The sequence below is a fragment of the Cyprinodon tularosa genome, unplaced genomic scaffold (assembly GCF_016077235.1).
Source record: "Cyprinodon tularosa strain WSP-4 unplaced genomic scaffold, ASM1607723v1 ctg1352, whole genome shotgun sequence".
NCBI classification, from domain to species: domain Eukaryota; kingdom Metazoa; phylum Chordata; class Actinopteri; order Cyprinodontiformes; family Cyprinodontidae; genus Cyprinodon; species Cyprinodon tularosa.
Window position 1 is genome coordinate 5,001 of NW_024038171.1, and position 16,736 is coordinate 21,736.

The window sequence follows — 16,736 nt, forward strand, 5'->3', positions numbered from 1 at the left end:
TACAGTTCTATGTTTTCTACGTCAGTGACATCATCTCTCAGCAGCGGGTGATGTTTTGTATCTCAGGTCAATTGTATTTAATTTTTTTATGTTTTTGTCAAACCTGATGGAAATGTGTTGGTTTCCTCGCTGCTCTGACATCATCAGTTTTTCTTCCTTAACGAACCAATCGGCTTCTGTTGCTGGAGCAGCGAGGCTCATCGTCTGGAGGCCTTCGGTCAGGGGGAGTCCGTCCTGCAGGGGGCGCCGCTGGACGAGCTGGAGGACAAACTGCACTTCTTTGTGGAGGAATGTGATTATCTTCAGGTACCCTTCCTCCTCCTCCTCTTCCTCCTCCTCCTCCTCTTCCTCCTCCTCCTCCTCTTCCTCCTCCTCCTCCTCCTCCTCTTCCTCCTCCTCCTCCTCTTGGACCTCCCACAGATCTTCTGTGTCTGTCTCAGGGTTTCCAGGTCCTGTGTGACCTGGCGGACGGGTTCGCGGGCCTGGGGTCGAAGGTCACAGAGCTGCTGCAGGACTCGTATGGGGGGAGGGGGATCCTGACGTGGGGGCTGGCTCCTGTGGGCCACCGGGACTCGGTGAGTGACGGCGGCGGCGGTTGTGGTTCGGGGGCGGCGGGTGTTTGGTGATCAGAACTGTCCTGTGATTCAGAGTCCGGTCCGGGATCTTTACCACCTGCTGAACTGCGCTCTTGGCTCCGCCCACATGGCCGCTCACAGCTCGCTGTTCTGCCCGCTGACGCTGCGGGGGGGCCTGGGCAGGCGACCCGCCCCCCCTCCACAGTTTCCCCTCCTGACCTACGATGTGAGTAACCTGGTGGGGGGGAGGGGCGGTCTCTCTAACTGAAGCTCCGCCCTCTGACGCTCCTCCTCCTGCGTCTTTCTGCAGCCGGCGCTCTGGTACCACTCCAGCTCGGTGCTGGCTCTGGCGCTGGACGCCCTCACCGTGCCCTACAGGCTGAGGAACAACGGCGCCCCCATGTGGCAGGTGGCGGACTCCCTGGCCGTGTCGGGCAGGAAGGTAAGGCCCCTCCCCTCCTCCCGCCCTCCCGTCCGATTGTTTCATTAATCGGGTGACGTGTCCCAGGTGGTGGCCGCCTACGGCGCCGTCCCGTTTCCCATGATGCCCGGCGGGTCTCTGCCCGACGCCCTGAGTGCCTGCTCTGATGCGTTGCCGTGGAAACCCCTGTCAGCTTGCCCTGAAGGGGGCGACGGTCGGTGCTACGGCCAGTGGGCCACGCTGAGAGGCTTCGAGGGACAGGAGCTCATCAGGTCAGTTTGTTCTCATTGATCCGGTTTTCCCAGGATCCAGGCTCCCGTCCTGGAAAAGTCTGGAAAACTTTCCAGGACCGGATAAAAGGAAATAGGGTTGGTTCAGAGGTTTAAAGTTCTGATGGAAACTCCGGAGGTTTGGAGTGTAGAACCCTGCAGATGTCGGTGACGCCCCACAGCATCATGCTTCCACCACCATGCTTCTCTGTCAGAGTGGAGGCCAAACATCTCGGTGTTGTTTAAGATGTTTCTTTCAAAATGTTTTTGACAATAAAGTGATTGATCAATTGATCTGCTGATCCTGGTTCCATGAAGCTCCGCTGTTTGGGTCCATCAGGTCAGGAGGTGACCTGACCACAGCTGGACTCCAGAAACACCTCAGCAGACTTGGAGACATGGTGGTCCCCCTCCAGGTCTTTATGAACCTTTACAGGAAGTGATGTTTTTCCAGCTGCTTCCTGTCATTCGTCCTGCAGAGAAGCTTCCAGAGTTGGATTTGATTTATCAGCGTTTTTTCCTGGTTCGGTAACGGCCGATAGATGCAGGCGTCGGCCGAATCATCTGTGCGTTCAGCATTGGAGCCTTAACATCATGTGACGGACATGTTGTGCTGCTTCCTCCATCAGATTCCTGTTATTGATGTTTCCTTTCATCTGTTTTTAAATAAACATTAGTTATTTTTTATTATGTATGTCTGTAAATGGAGGAAGATAAATCACCACAGGAATTGATTAGACTGATGTCTAAATAATCGGCCTTAGGGGTCCCTTTGGGCGTCTGGGGCTTTGGGTCGCCCGGCGCTGGCGGGGCGCGTCTTTAGCTCTCCACAACCACCATTGAACATTTTCCCTTTGAAAAACTTTACATGCACAACTGCACTCTCATAAACTACAGGTGTTTGGTTCCAGGTACTCAGAGATTCACTTCTACACAGAAAGCCCATATTCTGATCTTCAGCTACTACAGTATACATGTCAGATTAAATAATACTACTTATACTTCAGCGATAGTATCTAGGTGTTACTTTATTGTATCTCTTATATCCGCTGGTTGTTCTGTTCTTTTTCCATCTCTTTGCAGGTGATGAAGCAGACTGGAGATGTTTTATCATTATCTCCATTTTATCTCCTCTTTCTTTCATCTTTTCTCCTTTTTTTTCTGTTTTTCCTTTCCTGTTCTACTTACATTGCAGCGTCCATATAATCTGTAAAACTCCCTGCATAATTATAATGAAGCTATTTCTATGCATAAATCAAACTGAAACACATAGCCGTACTGCTCCACTGGTGAAAGGAAAATCTGTTGGGCTCTTTTTGGCATCAAGATAATTATTCTTATTGCCACATCGCCAGACAGGAGACTGTAAATTATAATAAATAATTGGCTTTAAAGGAAAAGTCCGGTCAGGAAGGAATAATTAAAGGTTTATTATTTCTATCTAAAACTAAAACGTTTTCTGTGATGTAATGAATTTGGGACTAACGGGATCTCTGCGTCTCCATCAGCCGTCCGTCTCCAGGAATCAAACCTCAGACTCCTCTGCACACCCTCCACAGCGGGGAGGACGTCCTCGCCGCCTACGTCTCGTCCTTCTACCCGTCTGCTCCTCTGTGAGTCTCCACGCCCCCCCCCCTGCTGTTTCTCTATGTGAATGAACCATAGTCTTCATCAGTCTTCATCCCCCCCACAGGGCCCTGCAGCTGGTCTCCTCCCCCAGTAAGCTGACCCCTCCCTTCCCGCAGATCTTCAGCCCGTCGCTGGACGCTCAGGGCTTCCTGAGGAGCCTGGCGCCCCCTCCTGGCGGTGAGTGTTTCTCCCTCCCTCCTTCCTTCCTTCCCTCCCTCCTTCCTTCCCTCCCTCCCTCCCTCCTTCCTTCCCTCCCTCCTTCCTTCCCTCCTTCCTTCCTTCCCTCCTTCCTTCCTTCCCTCCCTCCTTCCTTCCCTCCTTCCTTCCCTCCCTCCCTCCCTCCCTCCTTCCTTCCCTCCCTCCTTCCTTCCCTCCCTCCCTCCCTCCCTCCTTCCTTCCTTCCTTCCCTCCTTCCTTCCTTCCCTCCCTCCCTCCCTCCTTCCTTCCTTCCTTCCTCCTCCCTCCTTCCTTCCTTCCCTCCTTCCTTCTGTAACCGAGTCGTCTCTGCAGCGCCGAGTCCGCCCATCTCCTCGGTTCCTGTCCTGACGTCGCTGCAGTCCGGACCCGCCCTTCATCCCTGGCTCTCTGAGCTGCACCGCTCCGCCAGCGCCTTCGACATCCGCCGACTGGCCCCCAGCTTCCTGTCCCAGGGGCCTGAGATGGCTGACTACCAGGAGGCCCTGGAGGACCTGCGGCTGCTGGCTCGCTGTTACCGTGACGACAGCAGCGGCGCCATGCGGTCTTCCTCTGAGGAAGAGGATGATGACTGAGGGGGGGTTCTGTGATCAGGGAGGATCAGAGGGTTGAGGAGGCGAGGACCGCCACGCCGCGGCGTGGGAACATCAGAGAGCTGCTGTTCTACAGGAGCCGGATCGACCCAGAACCGGGTCTTCATCTGCCTCAGACTGAACTTTACAGCCATGATGTCACTTCCTGTGAAATAAATTCACAGGGAAGGTTCAGATTAAAGCAGAGAAACGGGGAAACCTTTGTCTCTGAAGATCCATACGCTTTTCTGATTGGACGGCGACAGTTTCGGCCGTCCAATCAGAGGCTGGGCAGACCCAGAGGAGCAGAGCAGCAGCCAATCAGCTTTCAGATCAGATTATTATATAAAATATGAAAATGATAAGTTCGAACGCATTCGGTGTCCGACCTTACGGTTCCTTATTGTTCCCTAAAATGCTTTTTCATCCATAATCCTCCTCATAAAATAAATAGTTTTTCAAAGATTGTCATTTCTAGAAGAGTTAATCCACAAATAAACAATCTGAGATGTAGAATATGATGAAACATCCAAAGCAGAGGTGCTTCTAGTCCTGAGCTCAGAAACACTTTAATTAATCACTGATTTAATCTATTAAATGACTTTTTAATGATCTTCTGTAGATTAAACTCCACATTGAGGAGAAATAATCCAATTTGAGCCAATTTCAACGCATCATTACTGATGTCAATGCAACCAATTTAAAATACTTATTAGATTTTAAAGGAAAGATTCAAGTTTAAAATATTACAGAGAGAACAGTTTAACTTCTGTTCTCAATCAGAACCGATTCCAGATGTTTGACGATTCGTCTACATTAAGAAATGGGAGGAAAATATTAGTTTTATTTTTAGAGTGCATTCATTTTCATTTTGTTCCTGTATTTTTTTCTAATGTTTACTTTTCTTCTTTCAAACGGTTCAATTTTGTTTTTTCTTTTGTTCACTTGCAAATAAACTAATAAAGGATTGCCTCCAGTGTCTTTGCTTAAAAATAATGTTTTTAGGTGTAATTGTGACAATTTATGGTTTATTTCACTTCATGTGTGAATAAACATGTTTTTTGGTGCAGTTTGTTCAGACTGTAAAAGCAGTTGGGTTCTCTGCAGCTTTCATAGAGGGGCGGGGTGCCTTCATGCCGCCATGCTGTGAAGCTTCCTTCTGATTGGTCGACAGCTCCTCCTGTTTCACGTGAACAGGTCCAGAACAGAACCTGTGCATAAAGGACTGGCTCTGCTGAACCTTTAGGGAAACTGAGTTTATCAGCATGCGTGTTACCATGGTAACCCTGTGATTTCTCCAAAGGGAGCGAGATGAAAAGCTGGGAGGACAGTTTATTTCATTTATTAGTGAGATGAATTGAAGTGCTGAAAATGACATGAAAACAGGAGTAAAGAAAAGAATAAAATGATTTTTAAGTAGAAGAAAGTCGGATTAAAAACTAGAAGCTGCTTCTTCATGTTTGGTTCTGATCCAGGAAATTTCTGCTGTTTTCAGCAGCAAAGTTTATAGAAAACATGGTCACACAAATGTGGACCTGTAATAAAATGTATAAAAATAACATAATAATGAAGAGTTAAAAGATAAACAGCAAAATACTGTAAAGTGTTTTAATATACATTTTTTTAATTAAAGCTAAAATTAAACCCTGGAAAACAACTTTAAAAAAAGAAATTTTCCCCCCAAAATTAACTTTTTATTTTTTACCAATTTCCTTATTTTTAAATCACATCCTCTTCACTTCAAGCCCATTAAAAATGTGTCCTACAGAAATGCGTCGTCTTGGTGAATGGAATGCTGGAGATTGGCCTGTTTTCCAGTGTAGTCCTGTTTCTCTGACTGTGACTAACTGGATGTGCTCTCTTCATCCTCTGACATGGGAGCTGGCTCGGAGCTCGTCTGCCTGGCTGTGTGTTTCCTGGACGGGGCCGCCTGTGGAGCTGGTTGACAGTTGCCTTTTGTATCTATGCTTCTTTTTCTATGTCTGCTTCTGTCTCCTTGAACCCCAGTGGGCCTCAGCAGATGGCCGCTCACACTGAGCCTGGTTCTGCTGGAGGTTTCTTCCTGTTCAAAGGGAGTTTTTCCTCTCCACTGTCGCTACAAGCATGCTTAGTGTGAGGGATTGCTGAAGAGTCAATGAGTCGATGCAATCAGCTGGTTTTCCTTAGATAGAAAACTTTGAATCAATCTGACTGGATGATCTGGTGAACTGGAAAGTGACCTGAGATGACATGATGTGAATTGGAGCTATAGAAATAGACTGAATAGAATTGAATGTGATGGGAAATTAATTCAGAAGTTTTCTCCCAAAATGTAAGAAGTTTTTCAAGTCTTTATTTCTGTATCACATTTTTTCCCCAAAACCTCAATTTACTAAACATTCTAGCAAAATTCACTACATAAACATTCAGACTGATTCGATTGGAGGAAAACAGAGTTTTTTCAGATTCAAGCGTTGATCTGCGTTCACACTGCAGCCTTGATGCTTCATCCCAATTGTTTTGGGCAAATCAGATTTTTTTGTGTTGCCGTTCATATTTCCAAATACATGCGACTTTATGTGATCTCCTGTGTGATCTGCAGTCATACAGCATTAACTGTCCCGCATGCGCAGTAGAGGACGCAATGATGTCACAGGTAGCCAGCATGATGTGTTTACAGAAGTAAACATGGATGGTAGCGCTGGAGCGCAACTAAGGTTTGCCAACCTTAAAACAAAAAAAAATAGTGACCTTTAAGTAATATTGAGATAAAGGTCGGATGAATGCGACCTGGCCGTTCAAACACACAAACTCGCATTTAGATTCGTATCGGATTCAGGACCACAGAGCAAAGCGGCCTGGGTCGCATTGGGAAAAAAATTTGGATAAGAGTTTTTTTAGACTGTTATGAAAAGATCAGATCCAGGTCACATTTGTACGGAAGCGTATTGCATTCGCCGAAGGAAAAAAAAGATCTGACAGCTTATCTCGTAATTACGAGACCTTTTCTCATTATTACGAGATAATATCTGATTTGGGTCACTTCAGGCTGCAGTGTGAACGTAACCAAAGTCTGCTGGATCAGTGTGGAAACTTTTCATGCTAACCTGTTCCAACCCGCGTCGATCCAGACTGAAAGCGCTGCTGGTTCTCTATATTAGCATGCCGTCCTGTGAGCTGGACTTTCTGGGACGATAATTAGGACTGGATCTGGATGGAGACCTGGAGCAGGACCCCTATAAAAGTGACTATTCTGCATCCTGCTACACAGAAGATGGAAGAAAAACACCAACCATGGCAGGCGATGATGCAGGGAGCAGTGTTTATGTTTAACCATCTTGAAAAGGTCGAGTTAAGGTTGATAAAGATCGCTAGATGCGCTCCAGCGCCACCATCCATGTTTACTCCTGTAAACACAAAGCTCGATGGCTACCTGTGACATCATAGTGTCCTCTACAGCGCATGCGGGACACTTCAGTGGTATGAACGCAGCTCACACAGGAGATCACATAAAGTCACATATATTTGGAAATCTTAAAAAATAAAATCTGAACTGAGCATCAAGGCCTGCATTTGGAGCGCAGCGTTAGTCGGTTCTGTTGACTCCAGACAAAATGTAATCCTTTGGCTTCAGTCTGAACGTTTATGCAGGTTCTGCAGATCGTCTGATGTGAACTCCTGGACCGGATCGCATCCTGCTGCGTAGAAACGGACCAATCAGAAGCAACTGGTTGAAAACAGACACTTTATTCTGAACCGAAATTCAACAAGGATTGAACGGACCAGGAATCTCATTCCCAGCCAGCGGCTTGGCTTCTACATCAGATAAAAAAAAAAAAAAAGAACACAGAAACACAGACCATCATCAGAACTTATAAAAACCAGATCCCCTCTGCGTTTCACAAACATCTACTGGAAAAGAGGCGGGGTCAGAGTTAAATGAAGGGGGCGTGTGCTGAAGGAGCCGGCTGCTCTACAGGTACTTATCAATAACCTGGTCGGGCGTCGGAGGGGAGCGGGAATGTAAATGGGGGCGGGGGGGATCGTGATGCACAGTCCAGGATCTGAACTAGGAGCGAGAACGGGAACGAGAGCGGGAACGGGACTTGGAGCGGGACTCGGAGCGGGAACGAGAGCGAGAACGGGAGCCGGCTTTGGCCGGAGACGCAGACGGCGATTTGGACTTGGACTTGGGTCTGGGCTCGTCCGGAGAGCGGGAACGGGAGCGGGATGCCCTCTCGGCGTCGCCCGCCTCGTTGTCGCTCTTGGGCGGCTCGCGGTCCGGTGAGGTGGACTTTCTGGGGCGATCTTTAGGGCTGGATCTGGATCGGGATCTGGAGCGGGACCTGGAGCGGGACCTGGACCTGGAATCCTCCTTCTTGGCAGACTTCCCCTCCTTCTTACTCTTTTTGCTCTTGGGGCTGCGGCTGCGACTGCGGCTGCGACTGCGGCTGCGACTGCGGTCGTCGTCCTTCTGAGCGCCGTTGCTGCGCTCTTCCTCGTCTTTCTTGTTCTTGCTCTTGTTCTTCTTGCTGCGAGATCGGCTGCGGGATCGTGAAGCGGCTCTGAGCAGAGGAAAAAAAAAAGATGTCAGTCTATTTCAAAGTCGCCATTTTCATGGTTCTGAGCTTTTAAAGTAGCCTGGGTGCCATTCCGAACTTAGTCCCGCCCACAAGGTTTGAGTTCGGGGAAGTTCGGTCTGGCTCTGCTCCATAGTAGCGCGAGTATTATCGCCCACTGTCAGGCGATCCAATCAAATTGTCAGGGCGGGCTTTATACGATGATGGACAGATGATCAAGAGTAACGTTATCAACCACGTGACCAAAGCGCGCTTGGGCGACAACAACAATGGCTGCCGCCGGAGAGTTTGGGTGAGTAGATTCTGCTATTAGGTCTGTTCTAGAAAATATCGACAGCAAATTAATTTTAAAAGAGGAACAGAGAAACGCGATCAAGGCTCATCTGCTTATTCTAGGCGTGCAACTGCACGCTTTGATTTTTGTGGACAACAACTATGCCTCGCTTAACATACGTCATGCACTCCGTTGCTCTTATTGGTTGTAGGTCTATCCAATTGAGTGCAGAGGCATTTTTTTTCTGGTTCGTTCAAAACACGCCCCATAATCACAGCTCTATGGAGCAGCATCAGACTCATATTCTGACTAGAATTGAGGAGGACTACGTCAGGCTACTTTTAAAGGGAAAGAACTTTAAATTAATCACATCCTGTTTCTGTTTCCTTCATTTTAACGTCGTTTTTTAACAAGATAAAAATATCTCCCCCAGACGTCATTTTACGGCTCTATTAGCTTAACTTTAAATACTTAAGGCGGTTGATTGACATTGGGTACCGTTGCCTAGCAACCAACATTTTATCTAGAACTCTTTGGCTAATACAGAGAAATGTCTTTCAGGAGAAATCTAACCGCGAAACAGGCTTTAGAAATGATTTATAGTATAAATGTCGGGGATTTGGGCGGAGTAGCGGCATGGGTTTTGCGATACGATATTATTACTTTATAACAATATTACTATATATTGCAATATTTGTCCTGCTATCGAAATTAAATGCATAGATAAAAAGCAACCTCTAGATGTTCATCGGGTGATATTGATCGTTCAGTCAATCCCCGTCTTCCACTCTGACCGCCTCAACTACAGATACGCTGCTGCGCCGCACAGCTGATGGGCTCCACAGCGCCACCTGCCAGAGTGTGCAGAGGAAGCCCATTTTCACTCAGTTTTAATCCTTTATAGAGAAAGTTGGCCTTTTTGACCCCCCCGTCCCTCAGTGAGTATGGAGGACCAACTCTGTTATATTTAAAAATAAATACGGAAATAAATAAATGCTCAATAAATAATCATACAATAAACAAATAAATGTAAGTAGAAATTAAATTATACAGTGAGACATAAATGTATATAACTCTTAATTAGCTCCTTTATTTATTTGTCTTTGAAATATTTACCTCATTTATTTTTTGTCCTTTATAATCATCAACTTTATTTTTTAATTACTTTTATTTTTAAGTATTTATTTATGTGCATGTTATAATATTTGTCTGTTTTATTCCTTAGAGCTAAAGCAAAGCGACAGTTTGAGCAAATGTTACTCAGCGTGTTTATATGGAATCTGATCATAATGAGCGTCAGACATTAACCTGCGGTATCAATTGTTCAAACTTTCCTAAACATCCCTGCTGAGTTTGGAGACGATGAATTATTTCTGCCCTCCAGTATTAATTTAAATAAGTCTTGTTCTTGTGAATCATTGCAGCTCTAGATCATAAATTCTTTCTCTGGAATAAGAACAGTGGTTGGAAACTGTGACGGTAGCTTGAGCAGGAAGCTAGCAGGTGAAAGCAGGGAAGAGGCGGGCTCACCTGGAGCGGGATCGGCTGCGGCTGCTGCTCTCGCTGCGGCTGCGGCTCTTGTGAGACCTGCGGCTCCTGGAGCGAGACCTGCGGGAAGAGGGGCGGAGTTTCACCAAAGCTCGGTTCTTCACCTGAAACGCCACCGGAGGGCGGTCTCCTACCTGGAGCGGCTGCGGGAATAGGAGCGGCGGCGCCTGGCGCCGGGACGATCCTCGATGAGGCGGATCTTCCTGCCGTTCACCTCTGTGCCGTCGAGCTTCTCCAGAGCCCTCTTCATGTCGGAGTACTGCCTGAACTCGATCACGCCCTCATTCTTGCGGCCCTTGTGGGTGTCGGCGTACGTCACCTCCCCCGCCTGCCTCATGTAGTCCTGAGGACCATAAAACGCAGATAATGACGCCTGCAGGGATCCCTGGGTGAATCCAGCCACGCCAAATCATTTCCCACCTTTAAGTCCTGCCAGCTGCAGCGGCTGGAAAGATTCTCAACAATGAGCCGGTAATCGGTCCGGACAGGTGGACCGTACCTGTCCCTTCCTCCCCAGCGCCCATATCCACCTTTCAAGGTAACAAGCAAACAGAGAGAGAAGTGAGAAGAAGAAAGAAACAGACAGGAAACAATCATTCTACGCTCAAAGCTACAGCCTACAGTAAAATCTCAATAATCAGTTGGGAAAAAGAAACATAGGGGAAAAGCAAAAGGAGAAAAAGACTTAAAAACACAAGATATCAATCCTAAAAGTCCCTAAATCTCCTCTAAAATCTGAACTTTAAACAGAAGAACTGCACAGTTTAAACTTTGAACAGGTTGGCCTGATTTAATCAGAAGAATTAAAGTTAAAATCATAACAGCAGGAGGATGCTGAGCTAAAGCATGTGGCTAAGCTAACCTATCTAACAACATTGACTGTTAGAAAACATGTTGTTTTTTTTAGGCACCTATTAGAGCTGAACCCACATCTGCTCCTAACCCCATGGCATCCTCACCACCCGGCCTGGGCCTAATGGGAAAAGCGGTCTTCATTCACAATGGCTCCCTTTTTTGGTCTGCCCAGGGGCCCAGAATGGTCAAACCACACTCTTGGAAAGGGGGGACACCATGGCCAGCAATAGGGGCAGGCAGTCAGCAAAGGACTCTTTCAATTAAAACATTGAGGTTCTTTGTTAAATCTTTACCTTTAAATTCACAATCATTTTATATGAATAAAACTGAATAAGACAGCAAGAAATGACATGATATTTAGACATTTAAATTAGCATTATCATTTCCCCCCCCTCCCATAATCACATCAGTAAATGGTGGCTCAGATGTACAGAAATTAATGGAAACATAAAGTTAACCTATAAAAACATGAACAGCTGCTGGATTAAGAGACAGAAATAGAGACGGTTCCGTCATGAATGGAGTTCAGTTTTAGGGTCATTAAAGGAATAGTACACCCAAAACATGATTAGCCTTCATTTTCTACTCACCTCCATGCTGAACAACACTCTGGAGTACTTTTTTGATATCTCAAATGCATCTGGAGATCTGGGAGGCTTCTTGCTGTCTGCTGACATTCAAATAATGGAGGTCCATGGCGCCCGAGACAGAAAGGTCCATAAAAGTCCACAAAAACGTGTCAATATTCCTCCATACTGCTCGTCCAATGTAATCCAAGTGTCCTGAGTGGGTAGCATCCAGAATTTACTCGAAACGAAGTCATTTAGAATGTTTTTAGAGCATAAACAGTAGTGTATAGGATTTCCTAATAGCGCCCCCATGCGCGCTCACGATTCTACGGAAGCCGGCAGACCAAACCGGAAGGAAGTGCGCATTCAGCGTCTGGTCTGCCGATAATGCAAGCGTAGAAGAAGAAATGTGCTGTTTACCTGTGCAAAGAAAGAAACAACGAAAGAAAAATGTCTGAGGACTTCAGTGTTGAGGAAGAGCATGAGTTCTTTGCTGAGCTGAATGCGCTGGTTTGGTCTGCCGGCTTTCGTAGAATCGTGAGCGCGCATGGGGGCGCTATTAGGAAATCCTATACACTACTGTTTAGGCTCTAAAACGTTCTAAATGACTTCGTTTCGAGTAAATTCTGGATGCTACCCACTCAGGACACTTGGATTACATTGGACGAGCAGTATGGAGGAATATTGACAAGTTTTTGTGGACTTTTGTGGACCTTTCTGTCTCGGGCGCCATAGACCTCCATTATTTGAATGTCAGCAGACAGCAAGAAGCCTCCCAGATCTCCAGATGCATTTGAGATATCAAAAAAGTACTCCAGAGTGTTGTTCAGCATGGAGGTGAGTAGAAAATGAAGGCTAATCATGTTTTGGGTGTACTATTCCTTTAAGGTTTCAGCTGCACCCGATGAAAACATGCATTACTAACAGGTTACTGGAGGAGAAACAGGTGAGACACAGAAACCAGGTAGATTATTCCTACTTCCATGCACAGGATGAAGGTAGGAATAAAAAGCCTGAGAAACATCCTCCTTCCCGCCGCGCTCGCATACGTCCCGCTGAACACCGGCGCAGGCGTGTTAATTAACCAGAACTCAAGTCAAGATCAACGATTTCAAATCGCACCAAACAGGAAACAAAACGCTGAGAAGATCCGGTTTATCCGATAAAAATATGGTGACGACAGATCAGTGAGCATTTGCTCACTGCTGCACTTTAACAAACGGAAATGTCATGAGAGCTGCACAAAAAACAAATTTGTTTAGTGCACAAAATGACATTAAAGTCTGTCTAAGTCTATTAAATTAAAGAATGCAAACTATTGGTACTTCAACACACCAGGAAGCAGATTTCTCATCTCCATCAAAATATTTATTTTTTTTTAATCAAATTCAGTCCAAACAGCTTCCAAGAGCAAATCTCATTACTTTAAAACAAACTTTTTCTATGAGGCATGGAGGAGACGACACTGCAGGGGTCCTACAGTATGAGGAAAGTTCAATTTAAGACTTTAAGCCATTTGAAATAAGCTAAATCCAACTTCACAACAAAGATGAGAAAAACCTGGTAGTGAAATATTTATTTTAGCATAAACCGTTGCTTTAAGGGACAGAAATATTTCCAACAACTACTGAACTGAATTTACCAACTTTAGTTTTGTTTTAAACTCAAATCAACAATTTTAACTAATTTTCATTTCTCAATTTTAGGGCTTCCATGTATAAGAAACATGAAAACATTAAGAATATGTTAAAAAGTTCTCTTTTCGTTCATATTTTAATCTGTTTTCTCAACAACGTGTGAGACTTTAGTTTTGTTTTTATCATAACATCATTTTTATTGGTTCCTTTTATCGGGATGAAACCAGTAATGGTTCCAGCGAGTCGTTTGGTAATCTTAAACAAAGATATTAATATTTCAATGTTTGATGTGGATTATAAAATAAATAAAATTTATGATGTGGTAACAATTTAAGACTGATTTAAGACATTTTAATACCAATTAAGGCCTTAGTTTAATATGGAGGAATTAAATGCTTTTTAAGGGTTTTTCAGGATCTGCATGAACGCTGTGCTGATTATGGACGTAGAGAACAAACCAGTTCATGATCCTAATTATCCTTTATTACAAAGATCCTGATGGGGAGACTTAATTACAGTAGTAGCCAATCAAAATTCCCCCACTTTCCTTGGCTGGTCGCCTACACTTCCCCTTTAAACATCATTCTTTGTACTAAAATATTATTTCTTTCATGATTTGTGGACATTAAGATCTAAAGAGTAGCACCATCTCCTGGCCAGTCTCTGTAATTCAGAGTGGCTGGAAGCTGGAGGGGATTTTGCTGGGAGTTGGAGGGAAGTGGGCCGCCATTCGGCTGGCGTCTGACTGGGAAGCGCCATTTTGAATGGCTGCTACCGTATGTCATTAAAGCAAGCGTTCATTTCCACATGTTTTTTTCCGTATGAATTAAATAATATCCGACATGCTCTCCTGGAGACGTGAGAAACCACGGAGGCTGTAGGCGACGCTTGGCGCAGGCGGTCTGCAGCGGAGCGGGGAGGTTTCGGAGGATTAGGGGTTAATCTGCTTCATTTAGTCCTAAAACTGGAGCAGAAACTTCTAGTTTATCTCTTCCTGCCGTTTGTCTTAAACTCAACAGCCATGTTTGGACAAACGTCTCCAACTGCTGCAGATGAACAAGAACGAGAGTTCGATCAACGTCCCCAGCCTGGTTGAGGCTTCTAGATCTCAGTCTACGGGTTAGAGGTCCTAAACTTCACTAAACCCCCCCCGTCTCCTTATCTATGACCCCCCCACCGCTCACAGAAGCAGACGGGTATTAATTCCATGCACATCAGCCACCAACAACAAGCTTTAAATCTCTACCCCTTTATATTCGATCAATTCATGAGAAAAAAAGACAAATACTGGCTGTGAGACTCACTCCGTCCTCCGCTGTAGCCCCCGTCACGCCGCGGGCCCTTGGTGTGCTCCACGATGACCCTCTCACCGCACAGCTCTTTGCCGTTCAGGTCGTACACGGCGTCATCAGCGTCCCGAGGGTCATCAAACTCCACGAAGCCGTACCTGCAGGGAAAAATTCATCCAGGAAATATTTACACCAAAACGTCCAAGAATTTATTTAGTTAAAGCCGCCGGGAAGCGGCCGTTCCAACCGCTGCATTTCCGAATTCTACCGAGTGGTGCTCGACTTTACACGAGTGAATACAGTTTGGTTGTGGCCGATTTGTTGGAAGCATCTTGCTAACCAGTTAGCATCTTAGTGCTAGCAGGTTCCCAATGGGAAATTCCATTGGGACCAAGTGGCACTAAATTGGTGACTTAGAAACGACGCTGTCAAGGAACGCTATGGACAGCGAAAACATGCAAGAGGAGGAGAGTTTAGTGTCGGAGGTCGTGGATGAGTCTCCTCCGTCATCCATTTTTTATTTAGAGGAGGAAAGCGGGGACGAAGATGTTGTGGAAGAGGACGCCAGGGCGGCAGAAGCTAGGTTTGGTGTAGAAGGCTTCCAGCCGTACATGTTTGAGCCCTTGCCTCGCAACGCTGCCAGTTCTGTTAGCTCTACGCCTGCCGAAGACACAGACGTCCATCCCCGTGAACACTGGGACGCAACTCAATGGGAAAGGAAAGGATTCTGGTTTCAACCGTTGCGTATATTAGCTGCGACACATGAATCAAGATGCTATGACCGAAAACATTTGATTGACAGATGACCGTTGATACATGATTGGCTGAATTTAGGTGTTCAGGCTGACGTAGAACTAACTGGCCTGCAGAAGATAACGGGAAAAACACAGATTTTAAGACAGGATTTTTTTTCAAAATGGAAATTTTCTATAAATTTTCAATTTTGGGGCAATCTTGTCTGATAAAGAGAATATTTATATACGTGTTTAAGCCAGAATGATTTAACATTTAAATATGATTTCCCTTCGAATTTAAATGTAATTAAATTTAAAAGGATTTTCTTTAACATCAACAGGGAGATAGAAACAAACAGCGGTCCATAGAAAACATTATTTCTCCTTTATGGAATCATATTTTTATTTCTTTTTTTTGTACTACCAGAAATTAAACAAGGCTCCAAAGGTTCAAATTAACATTTTACTGTTGTTGTTTTTTTTTTAAGCAGTTGTTTTTTTCCGTTATAGTTTAACATAATCTCTCTGTATGTTTATGATGGGTCAGGATTTCCAAACTGTTATTAATTATTAACATTAATCTTATCTTCTATAGTGAATCTTGCCTGTTTACTGACTTTAAAACAGAATATTAATGACTTATTTTAATAATTAAGAACATATTATAGTGAATACTTCCCCTTTTCCCTGAATATAACAGGAACTAGTTTAATAATTTTAATGATTATTTCAGCTCATTTCCCTCCCAGACCAGCGGCTCGGTCCCTCCTCTCTCTGCCACGTCTGAACGCCAGCCTGCCGGCCGCACACGGCGGGCCGCGCCGCTACAACAATGAGCCGAGCCGCGGAAGGCCTTCCAACTGCGCCTTATCTCAACAATTAATCACATAAACGTGACGCAAGCATCGCCGGGAATCAGGCAGACGCGTTTTTCTCTCGTCGGACATTGTGAATAAACATGCTAACATGCTAACTAGCATTAGCAGCAGGCCTGTTCACGCAGACAATAAGGCCCGGGAAGCTGCTTCTCCGCCCGCCCGCCACCTCACCCGTTCTTCAGGTCCACTTCCAGAATCTTCCCGTAACCCTTGAAGAACCGCTCCACGTCCTTCTCCCTCGCCCTGTAGCTCAGCCGTCCGATATAAACCCGCGACATGTTGGGGATCCTGTTAGCTAACCGACAGCTGCCGAAAGAAAGAGAACCGCGAGCCGAAAGGAGGGCGCGCGACACGGACAAGCTCTTCTTCTTCTTCTTCTTATGGGATTTTATGGCGGTTGGCAGACTTGTGAATTGTGCATTACCGCCACCAACTGATATGGAGTAAAGCAAGAAAACAGGAAACGATTCACCCCCCCAAAAAAAAAAAAAAAAAAAAAAAAAAAAAAAAAAAAAAAAAAAAAAAAAACCTGTGTAACTTAAACCAACATAATACTAAATCACATTTGCCCATATAATTTTAATTTACTCTAGGTCATCTTAACTCTGCCAGTTTCTGATGGTCCCATCGGTCCTCCCATCATACTTCCAACCATCTCCCAGTTCAAATCTTTAATGTCCAGATATTTTTCTGCAGCCTTCACTATTATTTTGATTTTTTCCGTTTTTTTTG

The 16,736-nt window shown here is 45.3% G+C and overlaps 2 protein-coding genes across 2 annotated transcripts in view; one reads left to right on the plus strand and one right to left on the minus strand.

Moving 5' to 3' along the window:
- Positions 1 to 4,637, plus strand: part of msto1 (misato mitochondrial distribution and morphology regulator 1) — a 7,639-nt gene extending 3,002 nt beyond the window's left edge. Inside the window, exons 7-14 of the mRNA XM_038277900.1 lie at positions 192 to 306; positions 441 to 575; positions 649 to 801; positions 886 to 1,017; positions 1,084 to 1,268; positions 2,774 to 2,878; positions 2,959 to 3,071; positions 3,405 to 4,637. Coding sequence (XP_038133828.1) covers positions 192 to 306; positions 441 to 575; positions 649 to 801; positions 886 to 1,017; positions 1,084 to 1,268; positions 2,774 to 2,878; positions 2,959 to 3,071; positions 3,405 to 3,664 — 1,198 coding nt within the window. The 3' untranslated portion in view covers positions 3,665 to 4,637. The remainder of the gene's footprint in view (positions 1 to 191; positions 307 to 440; positions 576 to 648; positions 802 to 885; positions 1,018 to 1,083; positions 1,269 to 2,773; positions 2,879 to 2,958; positions 3,072 to 3,404) is intronic.
- A 2,731-nt stretch (positions 4,638 to 7,368) lies between these two features.
- srsf4 (serine and arginine rich splicing factor 4) lies at positions 7,369 to 16,351 on the minus strand. The gene is made up of 6 exons (XM_038277901.1): positions 16,176 to 16,351; positions 14,408 to 14,550; positions 10,463 to 10,572; positions 10,177 to 10,385; positions 10,025 to 10,102; positions 7,369 to 8,205 (listed from the first exon to the last, which is right to left on the minus strand). Exons 1-6 carry the CDS (start codon positions 16,280 to 16,282, stop codon positions 7,710 to 7,712), a joined length of 1,143 nt encoding a protein of 380 aa, XP_038133829.1. The 5' UTR covers positions 16,283 to 16,351; the 3' UTR covers positions 7,369 to 7,709.
- Positions 16,352 to 16,736: the final 385 nt, after the last annotated feature.